The sequence below is a fragment of the Notechis scutatus genome, chromosome 10 (genome assembly GCF_049901735.1).
Source record: "Notechis scutatus isolate UNSWTSFEM ecotype Mainland chromosome 10, rNotScu1.2, whole genome shotgun sequence".
Lineage (NCBI taxonomy): Eukaryota > Metazoa > Chordata > Lepidosauria > Squamata > Elapidae > Notechis > Notechis scutatus.
The window spans coordinates 11,809,129-11,828,326 of record NC_142018.1 but is presented as its reverse complement, the minus strand read 5'-3'; the positions used below and the strand labels follow the sequence as shown (position 1 = coordinate 11,828,326).

At 40.3% G+C, this 19,198-nt stretch overlaps 1 protein-coding gene across 1 annotated transcript; it reads left to right on the top strand.

Moving 5' to 3' along the window:
* The first annotated feature begins 6,339 nt into the window (after positions 1-6,339).
* LOC113416605 (putative G protein-coupled receptor 34) lies at positions 6,340-14,607 on the top strand. Its single transcript, XM_026674616.2, has 2 exons — positions 6,340-6,475; positions 12,092-14,607. The coding sequence occupies exons 1-2, from the start codon at positions 6,468-6,470 to the stop codon at positions 13,062-13,064; spliced, it is 981 nt and encodes a 326-aa protein (XP_026530401.2). The 5' UTR covers positions 6,340-6,467; the 3' UTR covers positions 13,065-14,607.
* Positions 14,608-19,198: the final 4,591 nt, after the last annotated feature.

The following is a 19,198-nucleotide window of genomic DNA, read 5'->3' as shown; positions in this document are numbered from 1 at the left end:
GGAAGTGACGCCTCCGCGTTGCTTAGAAACAGCCCGGATGTGGAAACGGACGGGGTGGGTGGAGGCTAAGGGAGGTCTGCACGAGCAGCTGATTGGCTGATTTAAAATGGGGGGGGGGATGAGAACGGCTCTATTCCGGGTAGTCCTCGACTTATGACTGCAAGGGAGCCTAAAAATTATGCTGCTAAAATGAGACAGTGGTTAAATTAAGGTGTTTTTTTGCCCCATTTTATGACCTTTTCTGGCCACGTTTGTGATGCGAATCGCTGCAGGTCTTAAGTTAGTAGCACGGCCGTTAAGTGAATCTGGCTCCCCCCCCCCATGGACTTGGCTTGTCGCCAAAGGGGATCACTTGAGCCCTGGGACCATCATAAATGTGAATCACTCGCCAAGCTGTCTGAATTTGAATCACATAACCACAGGGGTGCTGCAACGGTGTGAAAAACGGTCACAAGTCACTTTTCAGTGCAGTTGTACTTTTGAACGGTCACTAAAACTGTTGTAAGTTGAGGACTACCTGTGAGTGTGGCCACAACTTCTGTGCGAGTTGAGGAATGAATTAATGAAATTAATCAGAATAAAGCTGGAAGGGACCTTGGAGGTCTTCTAGTCCAACCCCCCCTGCCCAAAGAAGAGACCCTTGGCCAGTGATGGCAAAGCTATGGCATGTGTACCACAGGTGGCATGTAGAGCCCTCTCAGTGGGCACACGCGCCATCGCCAGCTGATCTTCTCGTTTCTGGTGTGCACATGGGCACTGGCTAACTGGTCTTCGAGGGTGCTGGAGTGCTGGAAAATGGCCAAAAAAATAGCCAAAAAATCAGGGCATTTTTCCAGCCGTTTTTTGGGCTGGTTAGGGGCTGGTTTTGGCCTGAAAACGGCTCGAAAAACAGCCTGGAAAACAGCCAAAAACGGCCCAGAAACTGGCCAAAAGCAGGCTGTTTTCCAAGCCATTTTCAGACTAAAAAGGGCCCAAAAAGCAACCTGAAAAACGGCCCCCAAAATGGTCTGGTTTGGGGACATTTTGGGGGCCGTTTTCAGGCCATAAACAGCCTGGAAAACAGCCTAGAAAACGGTCCCCAAAATGGCCTGAAAACAGCCAAAAAACAGGCATGCGTACACTGGCCAGGTGGTCTTTGGTTTTCCGGCATGCACATACATGTGCATTCCAGTTTGGGCACTTGGTGCCGAAAAGGTTCGCCATTCTCTGCCCTAGGCCATTTCAGACAAGTGGCTGTCCAATCTCTTCTTAAAAGCCTGCAGTGATGAAGCACCTACAACTTCTAAAAACAAGCCCTCCCACTGGTTAATTATTCTCCCTGTCAAGAAATTTCTTCCTAGTTCTTGGTTGCCTCATAATTCACACATGGATCCTGGTTAGTTAAATAAACCCCAGTTGGCTTGGATTCACATACTTTGCAATGGAAACCATGTTTTGCAAACAGTGGCGTTAGCCGCGTGATCCCGCACACTGCTAAACCCTGACCCTGATTTAATAAAACATATTTGTTGAGGTTTGCATAATGTGGCTGTGCCTATTCGAATAATTTGCCTTGACCTAATGACATGGCTGGTAAGACAACCTATGGCTGGGTTTTCGCATCATTAGGAACGACACAAATAACACAATTGGCATGTATTTTGCATGACTCCAGTGTTCTCAACTGTGGGAACCATCCAATGCAATGTCTATGGAGATTCTCCATCATCCACGTTCTGGTTGTCCCAAAGGTGCTTTTTTCCAAAGATTGCCTCTTTGGACTTTCTGGTTTTTCTTTGAAGACTTTCTGGTTTTTCTTTGAAGAATTTTCACTTCTCATCCGAGAAGCTTCTTCCGCTCTGACTAGATGATGATGGGGAATGGAAGGATTGATGCTCCTTGCAGACATTCTTCCATTCCCCACCATCCAGTCAGAGCGGAAGAAGCTTCTTGGATGAGAAGCGAAACGTCTTCAAGGAAAAACCAGAAAGTCCAGTTGAGCACCTTTGGGACAGCCAATGCAATGAATATCCTCCTTTCTCAGCTGAGAAGAGATAGGAAGTTACATGCTCATTATTCCAATATTTTAAAATGTTTGGGGGCAGATTCACAAAGCAGTCATTGGTTTTATGGCTCTTCCCATACAATACACTGGGCTGAAATGCGTTGTGCAAAGCGGGTTCCATAAGCCGTGAGGTTAGCACATTCTGTGAACGCAACCATCAAATTACCGGGGCTCACATATTCAGTCACATGGACCATTGGCCAGGATTATTTAAATAAATCATGAGTTGCCTTCATCTTGCGGGACAAGAGGAAGCAACATAAAACACCTTGCCCATAAATAACATGTCAAATTTATTTTTACATGTTTATTTTGCAGCTCTCAAAACCATATCCAACCACATCTCTGACTTGCAGAAAAGCAATGACATAGTTTCCTCACACACATGAACACACACACACACACACACACATAAGGATAGTCTCTCTCTCTCTCTCTCTCTCTCTCTCTCTCTGTGTGTGTGTGTGTGTGTGTGTGTGTGTGTGTACGCACCTCTCATTTCTCCAGCTCCAAATATCTATACTGACTAAAAATCCTAATACCCCCTTCAAAAATATATTGCCTTGCCCTCACCATACTGGTCCGTTTCATTCATCCCTTCCACTGGAAACAAGTATAGCCTCTTCTTTAATTATTATTTTTATTTGTTTGACTCTATTAGCTGCCCAATTCCCATGGACTCTATACACCAATGAATCCTTCCTTCAGCCTGTTACAGAATGTCGATAACAGGCAACAGGTTGACCCAGAGAGTTAGTTGTGGTGGCTGAGAAGACATTTAAACCTAATTAAATTAAAACATAATTATGTAGTCTCTGTGCTCTATGTAGTCTTTTAGCTCTAGATGGAATGTGATCCTGGGCAGCATCTGGGAGAACTAAAAACACTTATCTCTGGCACGATTGCTGTTTCACCAGCCTGTCCAAAGATATTATCTACGCAGAAGAAAAAAGGAACTGAAATTGAACATCCTTTCTGTAACTGAAATATTTGAAGCTTCCCTATCTCTTTTAGATGAATTTATATGACTTCCTCTTTCATGTAGGAATGTCAATTTGTTACTATCACTTTCTATCTCCAAAAAGTTCAAAAAAAAGTCCATGTTCCAATCTTCACCAGGTCCATAATAAAGGATGATAGATGCTTCCAAATTGTTATGTGTTGTGTTGCAAGGTTCAACTTGTTCTCAGGATAAGCAACCCCAAAATGTTACCGAGTTGCTTGCTTGGTAAAGGAGGGCCTGAAAAAGCTTATGGCTTCCAAGTTTTCTTCCAAACTGACAGTGACTAGCAAAGTTGGGCTGGTTTACATGATACACTTGAAATATCCATTCATATTTTAATCATAAAATGTATCTAAACCTATCCCAGGAAATCAGTTTATATAAAACTGTGGGAATTTTTCCATCCACCCATTCTTTCCCTCGCCTTTCAATAAACATTCTAAGAAGGTACACAAATTATTCTATTTGTACTAGGGTGGGCTTTTAAAAAAATCTAAATTAAAGTCTGCTCAATTATGAAAAAGTACTTTGCTTTTGTAATATTTATGCCTAGCTTCATTTTTCTAGTCCAACTAAACTGTCTGTCTTTGGTACATTAATTTTCAGGTTTGCACCACTCATTGCACATGCAAACCATCATTGCAAAGTATTTAAATTCTCAGCCACTAACATGTCTTAGTCTGTATAAAAGCACACACATATCTGTCTAAAAGTATGCACACATTTATATACCTGAACAACATATCTCCAATATCACCACAAGCATTTCTCGTAATGTTTATCCATAAATATATTAAACAATCAATGAACACCATATTCTTCCATTCAATTTTAAGACAACTATTGAACTATCTGCCAACCATTGTGCTCACATATTTTATTTCTTAATATTCCACTTTTACCACATTCAGAAGCCCAGCCATTCATTCTATATTAATGCATAGGATGTCCATTCAACTCTTATTACATGCTTTCTCCAAACCCACAAACATACAAAAGATATTTTTTCTCGCATTCATACATTTCCTAATAGCTATGTAGTTAAAGAGCAAACATTCCTTCCTTCCTGCTTCAAACGCTCTACTATCATCCCAGTGCCAGAGAAGCTTTTCATCAAGGAACTGAATGACTACAGACTAGTTGCTCTAACATCTGTAGTTATGAAAATCTTTGAAAGGCTTGTGCTGTCCCACCTGAAAACCATCACGGATCCGCTGTTAGATCCCATGCAGTTTGCATACCGAGCAAATAGATCAACAAATGGTGCTGTTAACATGGCTCTGCATTACATCCTACAACACCTTGAATCTCCCAATACCTACGCAAGGGTCCTCTTTGTAGACTTCAGTCCAGCATTCAATACCATCATTCCAGACACTCTTCTAAATAAATTAAACCAACTAGTGGTACCTGAACACACTTATAAGTGGATCATAAGCTTTCCAACAGACAGGAAGCAGCAGATGAAGCTAGGCAGAATCACATCCAATACCTGTACGATCAGCACAGGGCCCCCCCAAGGCTGTGTGCTATCTCCACTTCTCTTCTCCCTATATACCAATGACTGCATCTCAAACGATCCATCTGTTAAAATACTGAAGTTTGCTGATGACACAACAGTGATTGGTCTCATTCGAGACAATGATGAATCCGCATAAAGACGGGGTTATACAACTTGCCCCGTGGTGTAACCAGAACAATCTGGAACTGAACACACTCAAAAACACACTCACACTCACTGTAGAAATGGTGGTAGACTTTAGAAGAAACCCTCCCATACAACCACCTCTTACAATACTAGACAACATCTTATCAACAGTAGAGACCTTCAAATTTCTAGGTTCTACTATATCACATGACCTAAAATGGACACCTAACATCAAAAAAGCACAACAAAGAATGTTCTTTCTGCACCAACTAAGAAAGCTCAAACTGCCCAAGGAGCTGCTGATCCAGTTCTACAGAGAAATCATTGAGTCTATCATCTGCACCTCTATAACTGCCTGGTTTGGTTCTGCAACCCAACAGGACAGACACAGACTTCAGAGAGTAACTAGGACTGCAGAAAATACAATTACAACCAACCTGCCTTCAGTCAAGGATCTGTATACTGCAGGAGTCAAAAAGGGGGATGTGAAAATATTTACAGACCCCTCACATCCCGGACATAAACTATTTCAACTACTTCCCTCAAAACGACGCTATAGGGCACTGCACACCAGAACAACTAGACACAAGAACAGTTTTTTCCTGAAAGCCATCACTCTGCTAAATAAATAATTCCCTCAACCCTGTTCAACTATTACAAAGTCTGCACTACTGTTACTGTTAATCTTGTCATCACTCCTTATCACCCACCATCTCCCACTTGTGACTGTATGACTGTAACTTTGTTGCTTGTATACTTACGATTTATATTGACTGTTTCCTCGTATGATTTGATTGCTTATTGTACCCTATGACTATCATTAAGTGTTGTATCTGATGATTCTTGACTCCTGACGAATGTATCTTTTCTTTTATGTATACTGAGAGTATTTACACCAAGACAAATTCCTTGTGTGTCCAATCACACTTGGCCAATAAAGAATTCTATCTATCTATCTATCTATCTATCTATCTATCTATCTATCTATCTATCTATCTATCTATCTATCTATCTATCTATCTATCTATCTATCTATCTATCTAACATCTGGTCTGCACCACATTTCTTCTTCCGTGTCCAGATCAAACTTTAGACTGCCAGAATGAAGCCACTTTCTTGGCATTGTTGTTGGCCAAAAATAAGTCATCATCGGTACATGTTTCTGGTAGTAGCTGACATACCAGTAGACGGGCCAAGGCTGTGTATCTCTCCACATACCCGCAATGTGTTGTTATCCACTGAGGACCTCCATTTGAGCTTATCGGTTCTACACTTAGGCACTCCAACTCTCAACCTGTTCAGGGTCCTCCAAGTAGTATAAGTAAGGGAGGTCATCCTTTAATGTTCTTCCTTGCTTGATGGTCTCCTTCCTCCTTCTTCTCACAACTCTCTCTCTCCTGCATAAAGTTATGTCTCACATTTGATGGTGCTATTTTGACTTTGTGTCCTTGTCTAAGTACAGTACAAGGAACGTAAGGCTTAAGAATTTCAAAACCCTCCTACTACCAAACCAAAACACTTAACTCCGCCTCCCCCACCCCTTTTAAAAATTCTTCCTATTTCTATTATCTATTTCCCCTATGTTCTTTCTCAGCTGCTTCATCTAGTGGTAAAAAAACTGAATAAATTTTCATGGGCAAGCCACATCCATCTCTTTATTTTCGCTGACAAGAGCTTTAAAGCTCAGCTGGTTGAACATACATTTTAGGAAGTTCTCAGAAGAGAAGCAGTGTGAAAGCTTCAATCTCATCAGGGTGAATGTCTGAATAGAGATGTCAAGGTACGTAATGACATGAGCCATTTAATTTTGTGTGTGGGGTGTGTGTGTGACGATGGAGGGTTGAAGCAGGTTCAAATGTGATTTTAGTCTCTGGGTTTTTATAGTGATTAGTTCAGTACTGTTGTTTCAAACTCTACATAATGGAAATATAAGAAACCAGCAACCACACGCACGCCTCACTGACAAACTATCAGCATTTAAAGATCAAAAATACCACTTCCAAGAATGGGCAGTTTTAGGAACTACATTTTAAAAAATTATTATTATTATTTTGCAAGCAAATAGGGACATGTACTGTGTGATGTGATAGCCCATGAGGAGACGGGTTTTCTATTTTTATTGGATTTCATGCTTTTGATGTTTTTCTGATGAAATAAGTATATGGCTTTGCTCATGGGATTTACTTAATACAGATAGTCCTCAACTTACAATAGACCATTCGAAGTTACAACTGGCACTGAAAATAGTGACATGACCATTTTTCACACTTATGACCATTGCAGCATCCCCGTGGTCTGTGATTTACATTCAGATGCTTGACAACTGACTCATATTTATGACGGGTTGCAGTGTTCAGGAGTCATTTTGCGAAGCAAACGCAAAGGGGAAACCAGATTGACTGAACAGCCACATTACTAATTTAACCACCGCAGTGATTCACTTATCAAAGACAAGTTGTGAAATGGGTCAAATTCACTAAACACATTTTATTTTATTTAATAACATAAATTTTGGGCTCAACTGTGGTCGTAAATTGAGGATTACCTGTAGCTGTGATTGCTTCTGAGATTGTCTGTTCCCAGTAGAATTTGCCCAGCCAATACGTGCAAGCAGGTAGGGAGCATGGTGGGGAAAAAATTAGGAATCTCTGGAGCGAATTGATCCCATTTCCCAATCTTGCTCTGGAAGAGTTTGCTCCAGAAATCAAGCTGGGATTTTTAAAATATATATTGTCTCAATCTAGAGACCACAAAAACTGTGTTCTTCTTCGGAGCTCACAAAGAGAAGCTCACATAAGAGAGGCAGTAATATTTAAGACCGGTCCTAATGGCAACATTATGCTGGTTATGTTTTATGGTGATTTTAGACTATTTTATTGGCTATCCTTGTAAGACGTCTAGAATCAAGAAACTAGGTGGCCTACATGCAGCTTCACATATAAATACATTTTTATTGTTTTAACCATTCAGTCTTGTCTTAGTCTTGGCAACTTTATATGGCAAGTGCGACCCTGGGAAACACAGCTTCTTTCAGTTGTTAGATGTTCATTTTTGTATCAGATTTGATATTATCAACCCAGCGAGTTCTTTGCTTGTCTCTTCTTCTTGTTCCACTAACCGATGTAAAAAAGAATGTTGAGACTCTAGAAAGAGTGCAGAGAAGAGTAACAAAGATAATTAGGGGACTGGAGGCTAAAACATATAGAGAACGTTTGCAGGAACTGGGCTTGGCTAGTTTAATATCTTCCAATATCTCAGGGGCTGCCCCAAAGAAGAGGTAGTCAAGCTATTCTCCAAAGCATCCGAAGGCAGGACAAGAAGCAATGGGTGGAAACTCATCAAGGAGAGAAGCAACTCTCTCCTCTATTCTACTCTACTCTTCCCTAGAACTAAGAAATTTCCTGACAGTTAGAACAATTAATCAGTGGAACAACTTGCCTCCAGAAGTTGTGAATTTTCCAACACTGGAAGTTTTTAAGAAGAGATTGGATAACCATTTGTCTGAAGTGGTGTAGGGTTTCCTGCCTGAGCAGAGGTTTGGACTAGAAGACCTCCAAGGTCCCTTCCAACTCTGTTATTCTATTCAAAACCATTCCCAGCATCATTGCCATCTCCAAAGAATTTGCACGCATGACCCGGCCAAAGTAAACCGGAGATAGTCTCATGATTTTGGCTTCTAGTGATGTGTCTGGTTTTACACAATTCAGCACCTTTCTGAGCTAAATAAACAACAGCATGTATTTAACACGTTTGCAGTCAATAACATGCCTACATAGATGAGGAACTTGTAAAATGAATGTGTGTTGGTATGCTAGACTTTCATTATGTCTCTGCCACCTCCGTCTCGCAAAATTAGCTGGCAGTGAATTCTCCCATGTCTCAGTCAGATTTGGGTATTTCAAAGCAGTTCTTAATGGTGCATCTTATTTGCATCTGTTGAGAAACAGATTGAATTGAACCCCATAAAAATCAAGGAAACTACAATCGCTTTTCTTCGACTTCTAAAGACAACTAGAGAACATGTTGTATGGCCCATTTGACACTGCAGTGTGTAATCGGCTGTACAGCAAACAAATGTCATTTTTGTTCTTTTTTTTTTTGATTAAAACTATCTTTGCATATTTTAAACAAACTGCAAGTGTAAAATTTTACATTTACAGTGCATGCAAATGTAAAAAGCAGCTGATTTGGGAACTCAAGCTTATTTAAATCTATTGACAGCTCTTAGCAACATACATACCCTATCTAGATATTTCTCAAATGTATATGGGTGCCCATCTACCATGGGGACAATAACAAAATAAAAACATAACATGGAAATCAGAGAACAATGTCAAGGACCAGATACAACTATGCTGTTAGTCATGCTGTGCTTCATTTAAATCCCACTCCAACACCTGCACAGCTAATTGTTCATGGCTATTTTTTTTAATTGCCTTTGAGACGGTTTTTGATTCTTGGTGATTGCCTACATAAAGGCTCTGTGGTTTTCTTGGCAAGGTTTTTCAGGAGGGGAGGGAAGGGCAACCACTTTTCCTTCTTCCTAGGGCTGACAGAGTAGGATTGGCCCACAGCAACCCAACTGGCTTTGTGCCTAAGTTGGAACTAGAACTCACAGTCCCCCGGTGTATAGCCTTAACAACTATACCAAAGTGGTGCTTCATTGCCTTTTTTTAATAAAAGTTTTTTATTTTTGTTTTTTACACAGCTCTTCACGTGAGCAATGTGATTCCAGATTGCAACATTTATGCATAATTATACTTACATTTTCAACTTTCTTATTTAATATCACATCAAATTATTATCCACTCCACTAATCTTCAAATAAATTTCCATTTCATATTTTAATTCATTAATTCAATATCAAAATCATTTCCTCACATATATTTTCAATTCTTTATCCCCTATTATTTCCATTTTCAGCTTACCACCTATTTACCTTATATATTATTATCTTCATTAATTAACTCAAGACCAATATATAATAAAACACTAAAAAAAGAGTAAAATTAGAGTAAAATGAATGTATTTAAGATCCACATGGCATATTCCTTAGTCTACAATATATCTTATATTTATTCCAACACTATTCATATAACCATTTCATATTTTTTCTTTATTTTCACATAGCCAAATTTTATCCCTGTAGTTTAAATAAAATTTCATTCCCCTACTTTTATAATTCATCTTCACTCTTCTCATATATAATTATATAATACTCTTAGGATAATTCCCAATAAATTTTGAATTTCAAATCTCCCCATTTTAAATTTCTAATTAAAAATACCCAAATACATTCCGATGTGGCATCCCCCTTTTATATCATATCTAACTCTTGTGTCTAAAATTCTCAACCTTGACATTTCTCTTCAGATAGCTTTCCCTTTTCTAAGTTTTCCCGATTTTTCCTTTTTATTTCCATCTGCCAGTCACCCATCACCCTTTCCTGTTGCCTTTTTTGAAGTTTCTTCTTCTAGATTTTTTTCTTCTTTTGTTTAATCCTGGGAATGTTTTCTCTTTTATTTGTTAACTCTGTCATCATTGCCATAGTTTTAGTTCCTTTAATATCTTTTGGCAATATCTCTTGTTCTCCATGTATGTCTGAGTCAGTTTTCTCTTCCTTTAACACCTCCTCTTTGAAATTCCTTTGTTCTGCTACGAACTGTATCACCATTATTATTTTTTTGTCAGTATGTCCAATAATTCCCTTCTTTCTTTCAGCATTCCTTTCACAGTTTGCAATTCCAACTTAAAGTCTTTGCTTATTTCTTCCATTTTTTAATCAATTGAATTATTAAAATTCAAAGCCTTTTGTTCCGATCCTTGCCAGAAATCTCCTTTTGTCCTTTATTAATCCTTCTGTCTCTTTATCACAATCAACACCCAACAGTCCCAGGATATTGCATTCGTTTATCCTCTTACTACAATTTCTCCCCCTTTTTTAAAATTCCAGGGTTCTTATTATTTTGTTAGTCTTTTATCTCATAACAATTATAAGACCAGTAATTTTCCATAAAATCGTGAAGAAAAAAAATGTTTAACCATTAGAAGGTGCTCTGTATCACTTTCCACTTTTCAAAATTCTTTTCTTTTCTCTTTTCAATTACATTAATGTTAATTTTCAGCCATTTCCACTATTAGCTTTCTTAAATATAGTCAACTCCAGGCAAGTCCAGCATTTAGTCAATGCCTAATTAATGCCGAATTATATATATTATTCCAAGTTTAGCCTCTAATTTCTTTGTAGCTTTTTATAATCCAATTTTGTTTACCTTGTATTTCCTCTTATTTTCTGTTTCCCACTGTCATGCTCTTAAGCAAAGGCTCTTTCTTTCTGCTTCTCGGGGTCATTGAGAAAATAAATTAGTTCTTTTATCTGGTTACATGTCACTCACCACTTCACCGCTCCAGTGCAAAACTTAGGTCCTGGTGGCTTCCCGTCTTCAGGGCAGCCATTAAATTGCCGTTTCGCCTTGTCTTCCAGGGGAGTTAATACCTAGCCGGGGAGGGGAGATGCGGCTCCCCTCGACCCAGCTAGCAGTCTTCCCCTCTTCCCCCAGCCCTCCGAGGTGGGTCAGATGGTTCTGGTCCCGCAGGGACCCTTCCAACAAGGTAAACATGGTTCAAAGCTGCACACGATTGCAGTCTCTGGTCCATCTTCGATGGAAAATGCCCAGGTGCAGACCGTGCTTCATTGCCTTAAAAGTATAGCTTCAGAGCCATGGTGGCGAAGTGGTTAGAGTGCAGTACTGCAGACTACTTCTGCTGCCTGCTGGCTGCCTGTAATTTGGCAGTTCAAATCTCACCAGGCTAAAGGTTGATTCAGCCTTGCATTCTTCCGAGGTGGGTAAAATGAGGACCCAGATAGTCAGGAGTGATAGGCTGACTCTGTAAACTGCTTAGAGAGGGCTGCATTGTGAAGTGGTATATAAGTCTAAGTGCTATTTCTCTCTCTCTCTCTCTCTCTCTCTCTCTCTCTCGCTCTCTCTCTCTCTCTCTCTGTCTCTGTCTCTCTGTCTCTCTCTCTCCACTAGAGCTGCGGTGGTACTGTGGTTAGAATACAGTATTGCAAGATAATTCTGCTCACTGCTAGCAGTTCGATCCTGACTGGCTCAAGGTTGACTCAGCCTTCCCTCCTTCTGAGGTGGGTAAAATGAGAACCCAGATTGTTGGGGGCAATAGGCTGACTCTGTAAACCACTTAGAGAGGGCAGTAAAGCAGTATATAAGTGCTATTGCTACTGACAAAGCCCAAGGGTTTTGTGAGAGTAGTAGCAATGGTTTACAGAGAAGAAACAAGTCTAGAGTTTCATTCCTGCTAAGTTAATTAGGAAATGATGAGCTACCAAGAAATGTATGGAATCATCTCAGTTATTTCTGCCATTTTTCTTACACAGCAGTGAGAACTTCCGTAATGAATCGAACCTATCTAATGGGTCCACATGTAGAATCCAGGATGGCTTTCTGATGGAGACCCTTCCTGCCATGTACTCCATCATCGCCGTCATCGGCTTCGCTAGCAACCTCCTGGCGCTCTGGGTGTTCACTTTCGGCACTCTGAAAACCAACTCCATCACGGTGTACATGAAGCACCTTGCCATTGCCGACCTCTTGCTCTCCGTCTGTTTGCCCTTCCGGGCGGCTTACCAGAAACACAGTGGCCCTCCTGTCCTCTGCAAGATGGTGGGCATGATCTTCTACATCACCATGTACGTCAGCATTCTGCTTCTCAGCTTGATCAGCCTGAACCGCTACTTCAAAATCATCAAGCCCCTTCAGCACTCCCGAATCCACACAACGTCGTTCAGCCTGGCCATGTCCATGGTGGTGTGGGCCATCTGCTTCGTCACGATGCTTTGCTTCCTTTTTGACACTAATGAAAGCGGGCCCTGTGACCACAAGTGCTTCCATTTCAAGTACCGAAGCACCAGCGCGGGCATCCTGAACATGCTGGCGGTGACTTTTTTTTTCCTTTTGCTCTTCTTCTTCCTTTATTCCTACGGTAAAATCTCCCTCAGGCTCCGTGCGGTCTCTTTGAAGAAAACCCAGCAGCGTAGTAAGAGGATGAACACCAGAATTGCCATAAAGACTTTTGTGGTTTTGGTAGTCTTCATCGTATGCTTTGTCCCCTACCACATGGTCCGAATACCCTACATCCTTGCCCAAATGATGATCATTTCTGAACAGAACATCCAGGCCCTCCACCTTGGAAACGAACTGGTCCTCTGCATTTCAACCCTCAACTGTTGTTTTGATCCTGTGATTTTTTTCTTTCTGTCCAGCAGTTTCAAGAGATCCTTGCTGGACACCACCCTGCGAAAGCTAAAGTGGGTTTCTCAAAATAACCAGAGAGTATTGTACGTCAAATAATGCATCACAGACTTCACGGTAGAGAAGGACTAAGTTGTGTAACTAGGATAAACTTCTGGATAGGAGTTCTTCTTGCTAGATCAGCCTTCTTCAGGATGGTGAGGACTAGAAGTTGTGATGATTAAAAGCTCTAGTTAAGGATTTTTTAAAAAATTCAACAAGTCTAGAAGGTACCAGGACCCAGAAACCTGAACTTAGACATCACTCAGTGAAAATACCGATATATGTTAAGAGGAAACACAACCTACAAATAGGATTTTTAGTTCCTATTAAGGATGTGCTATATTTGAATTTTTTTCTGAGAAACCTCAGACAAAGCAAAAAAGACTATGAATGTTAAAAATAATTAGTGAGAGCTGGCAAATATGGTATGTGTAGGCAGAAAACTGAGTAGGTTGCTTTTAAAAGTTTGTCAATCTGTTCTTATGATCTTAAAATTTTTGTTTATGCTTGGGCAAAATCTTTTCTCAGTGATTCTACTTCGGTCTTCTAAGGAAACAGGAAATATTCTGGCCATTACCTTCCACATAATTTTTCTAGCACCATTTACCAAAACTGGGAACCAAAGGTTTAGGAAGGCCCTCAGCTGTTGAAATGCATTATTATTTTTGGGTTCTTTGTAAACACAATTTTCTACATATTCATCTCCAGATTAAGGAATTGTTGGTTGAAAATGATTTCTTGCAAGTCTTATTTGCTCACAGTAACCCTTTAAATGGGAACAATAATTCTTGGAAGGCATTTCTCTTCACCTCAAGGAAGGAAACAAAATCTTCCAATAATTATTGTGAGTTTGAATAGAATTGGGTCTTTCTATATGTCAGATCTGGGGATTTCTAAAAAAATGGGGAAGCTGCTGAATGTTAGACATCTCATAGATGATGAGATGAACATTATCGTTTGTAAAAAAAATCCCAATATTAAAATTGGTTTAAAATGATGTTTCATTTAAAGAATTTGGAGAAATTGATGGACAGGGTAATTTTTACTGGAAAGCAATTACATTTGATATTTTGGCTTTTTCAAGGATCGGAATAGACTTGCAGGCTTAAAAGAGGCAGGCAGCTAAAATCGAAGTGTTAACATCCTTTTCAGTGAAGTAGCAAGTTCAAGAGAGATATGTCTAACGCATTGCAAAATCTCACTTATGCAACGTACAATTATAACTGCAAAAAGCTACCAATTTTTGCTCTGCACTCACCGGTGTTCAGAAATATATTTAACAAGAAAATTCTTGCCATGGCAACACAAGTTTTCCTGCTCGTTATTTCTTTCATTTAATTTAACCCAGGTTAGGTTACTTTTACTTTATTTTCATTTGATTTATGGGGTGGAATAGAGCCTGAATTCCCAGGAGGGAGGGAATCCATTCCAGAGGACCAAGAGACAGCAAAGTTTAGATAGTTTGGTGGGAGAAAGAAAGTTAAAACAGCTCCTCCTTGGAAGTTCTCACAGTATATATTTAATAATGCCAAGTAGTTTGCTTTAGTTTGGCAGGATTTCTGTCTAGAGGTGAGGAAAAATAAAGAAATCTGTTTTGAAGTGATTTACTTTGTCTTTCTTAGTTTTAGAGCCTGACAGATGAAAGAACGTTGTTTAAAAAAATATAGCCAGAGAAATTCAACAGTAAGACATTTTGTCACGCCCCTGGTGGAGACTGACTCTGAGGGAGAAAAGGAACAGCCAACAGGGAGTGGAAGTGTGGCTCCGGAGGTTGTGGAGGAGGCTAGGGAAGGGCAGAGGCCGGCTGGGCAGTCAGAGGAGGACCCAGGCCCATCCCCTATCCACCCTAGGGCACGGGGACGAAGAGGATAAGGGAGAGACGTGGTCTCCTCGGGAGGAGAGGGCCTTGATCCTTTTCATGGGCTGCAGCTGTGACAACTGAATAAGAGTTTGGACCTGCGTACTGGCAAACGCTGGAAACAAATCGTGTAAATATCTCTAGTTTATAGTTCCTCTCTGAGTTTAGTGTCCTTCCCAGTGTGTGTTATCTGTGGACATCCTCCAGCCCTTATCCTTGCCTGGTTTGTGTTGCTTTTTTGCCTTCTTTGTGTAACTGTTTGTGTGAGAGTTTTTGTTTATCTTCCGTCAAAAGATATTCGGAGCTTGGAAGCAAACTGAAGGAATAAAAGGGGCTTCACTTTTTTTTTTTACTGTGTTTGTTTTGTATCCCACCCTGGGTCATCACACTTTTTGGAAAAGGCACCAAATTAGCTAGTTTGTATGGGTAATCTTCGACTTACAACCACAATTGAGACCAAAATTTCTGTTGCTCAGTGAATTTTGCCCCGGTTTACAACCTTGTTAAGATTCAAAGTGAATCTTAACAACTTAACAAATCTTAACAAATTGTCTGAATTTTGACACATGACCCTGGGGATGCTGTAACTTTGAATGGCCACTAAGTGAACTGTTGTAAGTTGAGGGCTACCTGTATTATTTTTGTACGTGTATGTACCATTTTTGTACGTGTATGTACCAACACTTGTTTCATAAAAGAAATGGCACATTGTTTTGTTTCATTTTGTTTCTGCAGATTAAGCTAAGTGTAAACCAATCCAGGCCTTTGACACAAATGCACAGAGACTTAAGGTCTCAAGATCATTTAATACAAAAAAAAACTGAAATAAAAGTGATTGCTAACTAATCTAGGTAAGAGATGTCAACTCATAAAACATTCCTATGCCTGTTTTAGTAGTTGCCATTAAAAAAAAGGTGGGGGAGAGGGAAGGAAGGAAATCTGGAAGCTGTTTGCAGATCTGTGCAGCAGTTTGAAAGCGAAAGTACATTCCAACTCTTATCTTTAAAAGATTGTAACTAAACTACCAGAGCTTTTGCCCACGAATATATTGAATTGGAGAACGTGAATGATGACACCCAGCCTGGGAACGTGCTCAAAATGGGAGAATTTGATTTATGAGACACCCAGGGGGGAAGGGGGAAACAGGGTCACAGGTGACTGTAAATTACCTATATCAAACAAGAGCTTAATGTAACCTACAGGCACTCAAGCTTGAAATTGTGAGGGGATTTAAGTCCAGCTTCAATCCAGAAAGCTTTTAAAAGAACTGTTGTGGTTAGCCGGCAGCAGGTGCGGATGGCTGAGGAGAGCGAGGACTCAGATGAGGGGCCAGGACCATTAGGGAGTGGACTGCTGCCTTCAGAGATTGTGGGGGCTGGCAGCAGCAATGAGGAGGTTCCCGAGGAGCCTGTGCCAAATGTACATGTGTGCAGCAGGGTTGCTCATTGGAAAGAGCAGCTGCAGCAGCACAGGCGACTCGGGAGTAAGGCTGCAAGGTAATGGCCCCTCCTTCAAGAAGATAAAAGCCAGCTGTGAATCAGATGTTCTTTGCAGGAAGCAAAGACTTTTTGAAACTCGAGCCTCGTGGACATTGCAGTATCTTAGTTGGTATTTGAAGACTCTTGTGAAATATTTCTTATCTGTTATTCCTGGCAGCCTCGCACAGTTTTGGCGAGGCTCGTGCTTATCAAAGTTAATTAGTTTGCAGCAGCCTTTTAACTGGGGATTCGTAAGAATAATTAAAAGGTTTCTGTTCCCTTTGGTTCGTGTTTGTTTTATTGGAAAAGGGTTTGGTTCAGAACAAGAACAAAGAAAATTTGCAGGGAGAATTGGTTGAAAAGAACGCATGTCCTTTAACACTCCAATGTATAAACAGTACAACCAGGTGTAAATCAGTTTCTGTTTTACTCCTTGGTGGTCATAGCTTGACTAGGGGGGAAAAATGCTTCTCAAGCTTATAGTTGGAAGTTCCTCAAATTTTGCAAAAACCTCACCAGACGATGCTGATGTCCTTTGAAACTCCTTGGCGGGGCACCTGCAAGATATTCACACCAAAAATCAAGCATGGAAGGAAATTTCTTGCTGGGTTGGAGGGTTTTGTGGTTTGGAGATGCATAAGAGCCAGCTGCTTGAAGTTGCTTCACTCTTTTATTTTTTGCAAAGAGAGGCCATATGACCAGGTCTAAATTGGCACACACTCCCCCCCCCCCCCACTTTCCCTTCCACATCAGTACCCCTTAAGAGGAACTTACTCCATTCTTATTTTTAACAAAATGCTGAATGGACGTTATTGCAAACAACTTGTGGTTAAAGCTGGCCTCGGGCTAACCTTTGTCTTTGGAATCCATGGGTATTTCTGGCTTGGAAGCATGTTTTCTTGGCAGGAATCTTGGGTAGAGGTAGTCCTTGGTTTAGTTTTAGTGACCAAAGTTACAATAGCATTGAAAAAAGTGAGCTTTGACCAGTTTTCATACTTAACGACTGTTGCAGCACCCCCATAGTCACGTGATCAAAATTCAAACACTTGGCAACGGACTCATATTTATGACATATTTATGTTCCAGGGTCCTTTTGCGACCTTCTGATAAACAGTCAACCGGGAAGCCAGATTCTCTTTACAACCGTGTTAATAAGTTAAACAACTGCAGCGATTCACTTAGCAATTGTGTCAAGAAAGGTTAAAAAATGGGGGGAAATTTACTTAGCAACCGTCTTGCTTAGCAACAGAATTGTGGTCATAAGGCCCAGTTTGATATGCATCATCATTTTAAATAATCAGAGGTTGCAGAGAAGAGCAACCAAGATGATGAGGCAACTGGAGGCTAAAACATACGATGAACAGTTGCAAGTACTCAGTAGGGCTGATCTAGTGAAGAGAAGGACCAGGAGAGACAGGATAGCAGTCTTCCAATATTTGAGGGTCTGCCACAGAGAGGAGGAAGGGGTCAAGCTGTTTTCCAAAGCAACCAAAGGCCAGACAAGGAATAATGGATGGAAACTGATCAAGGAGAGATTCAACCAGGAAATAAGGAGAAATTTTCTGACAGTGAGAACAATCAATCTTTGGACGTTGTAGGAGCTTCATCACTGGAGGCTTTCAGGAAGAAACTGGACTGCCATCTGTCAGAAATGGTGTAGGGTCTCCTACTTGGGTGAGGTTTTTTGATAAGATGACCTACAAGGTCCCTTCCAACTCTGTTAATCTGTTAATCCAAAATATCTTTGGTGCAGTGCTGCATTAAAGTATTGTGGAAAATTTTAAAGGAGCATTAGTCTGCATCTATTTTCCGATATATATTTTTTTAAAAAAACCACCCCAAAAACCCAGAAACACAAATTGGGAAGAAGTAGCTGAATGATAAACTGAGAATGATCCATGTCAGTTTGGGATTGGACTGAGCTGTGTGAAATAGTTAACTTTAATATGCTGTGGTTGTCTTGTGGGAATAATTCCATAATTTTACTTATATACACACAGACAAACCCTCCAAACTCAAAGGACTATTCAGATTTGCATTCGATTTCCATGTTAATGAATTCAATGGCAGTGGGGCCACCCAACCATCCATTCCAACCATCATTCCTGGTGGCAGATTAACTATCCTGGTTTAGAGCCAAAAGTTCATCAATTTTTCTTTCCAAATTACCCACTTTTAGGCACCACTTGTCTCAAATCCTGTCATTTTATCATGCAATTTGTAGAGATCTTAGTTTTTTGTTTTTATTAATCTGTTCAAGACTTCTCCGATCCTAAAATCCACCAGCTGTGGAACTTCTGCAAATGCCAATCCATCTTCCCAGTCTTTAGCTAGGAATTTGCTACCCTTTCTACACGCTTGCAATTAAACAGAGAATTTGACAATGCAGAAAGAATTTGGGGAGATTTCTACATGGGCTAATGTGGGCCAAAAAGAGGGAGAGAGGAGGAGGAGGAGGAGAGAGAGAGACAGAGACAGAAAGAGAAAATAAAATTAATAACTAAATGTCACACAAACCTCTGTGGAATGTCAGTGAAGAAACCAGATCAGGAAAGAAAGAGGCATGAGAAAATGGAGCCCCATCTTTTTTGGGTTAGATAAGGTAGATGAAATTCAAAGAATTTCAAAGAAAATAAGAACAAATAAGAACATGCAACCTTTCCAGATTTCCGTTGACTTTTTCTCGACATGGTCCTAGGGCCCCAAGACTCACAAATTCTTCTAAACATAAACCTCCTGGACTCACCCATGGCATGCATTGAATGGCTACATAAATCTGTTTAATACATAAATAAACACAGATAATCCTACTACCATTGAGTCCAAAATTTCTGCTGCTGAGTTACAGTTTTGCC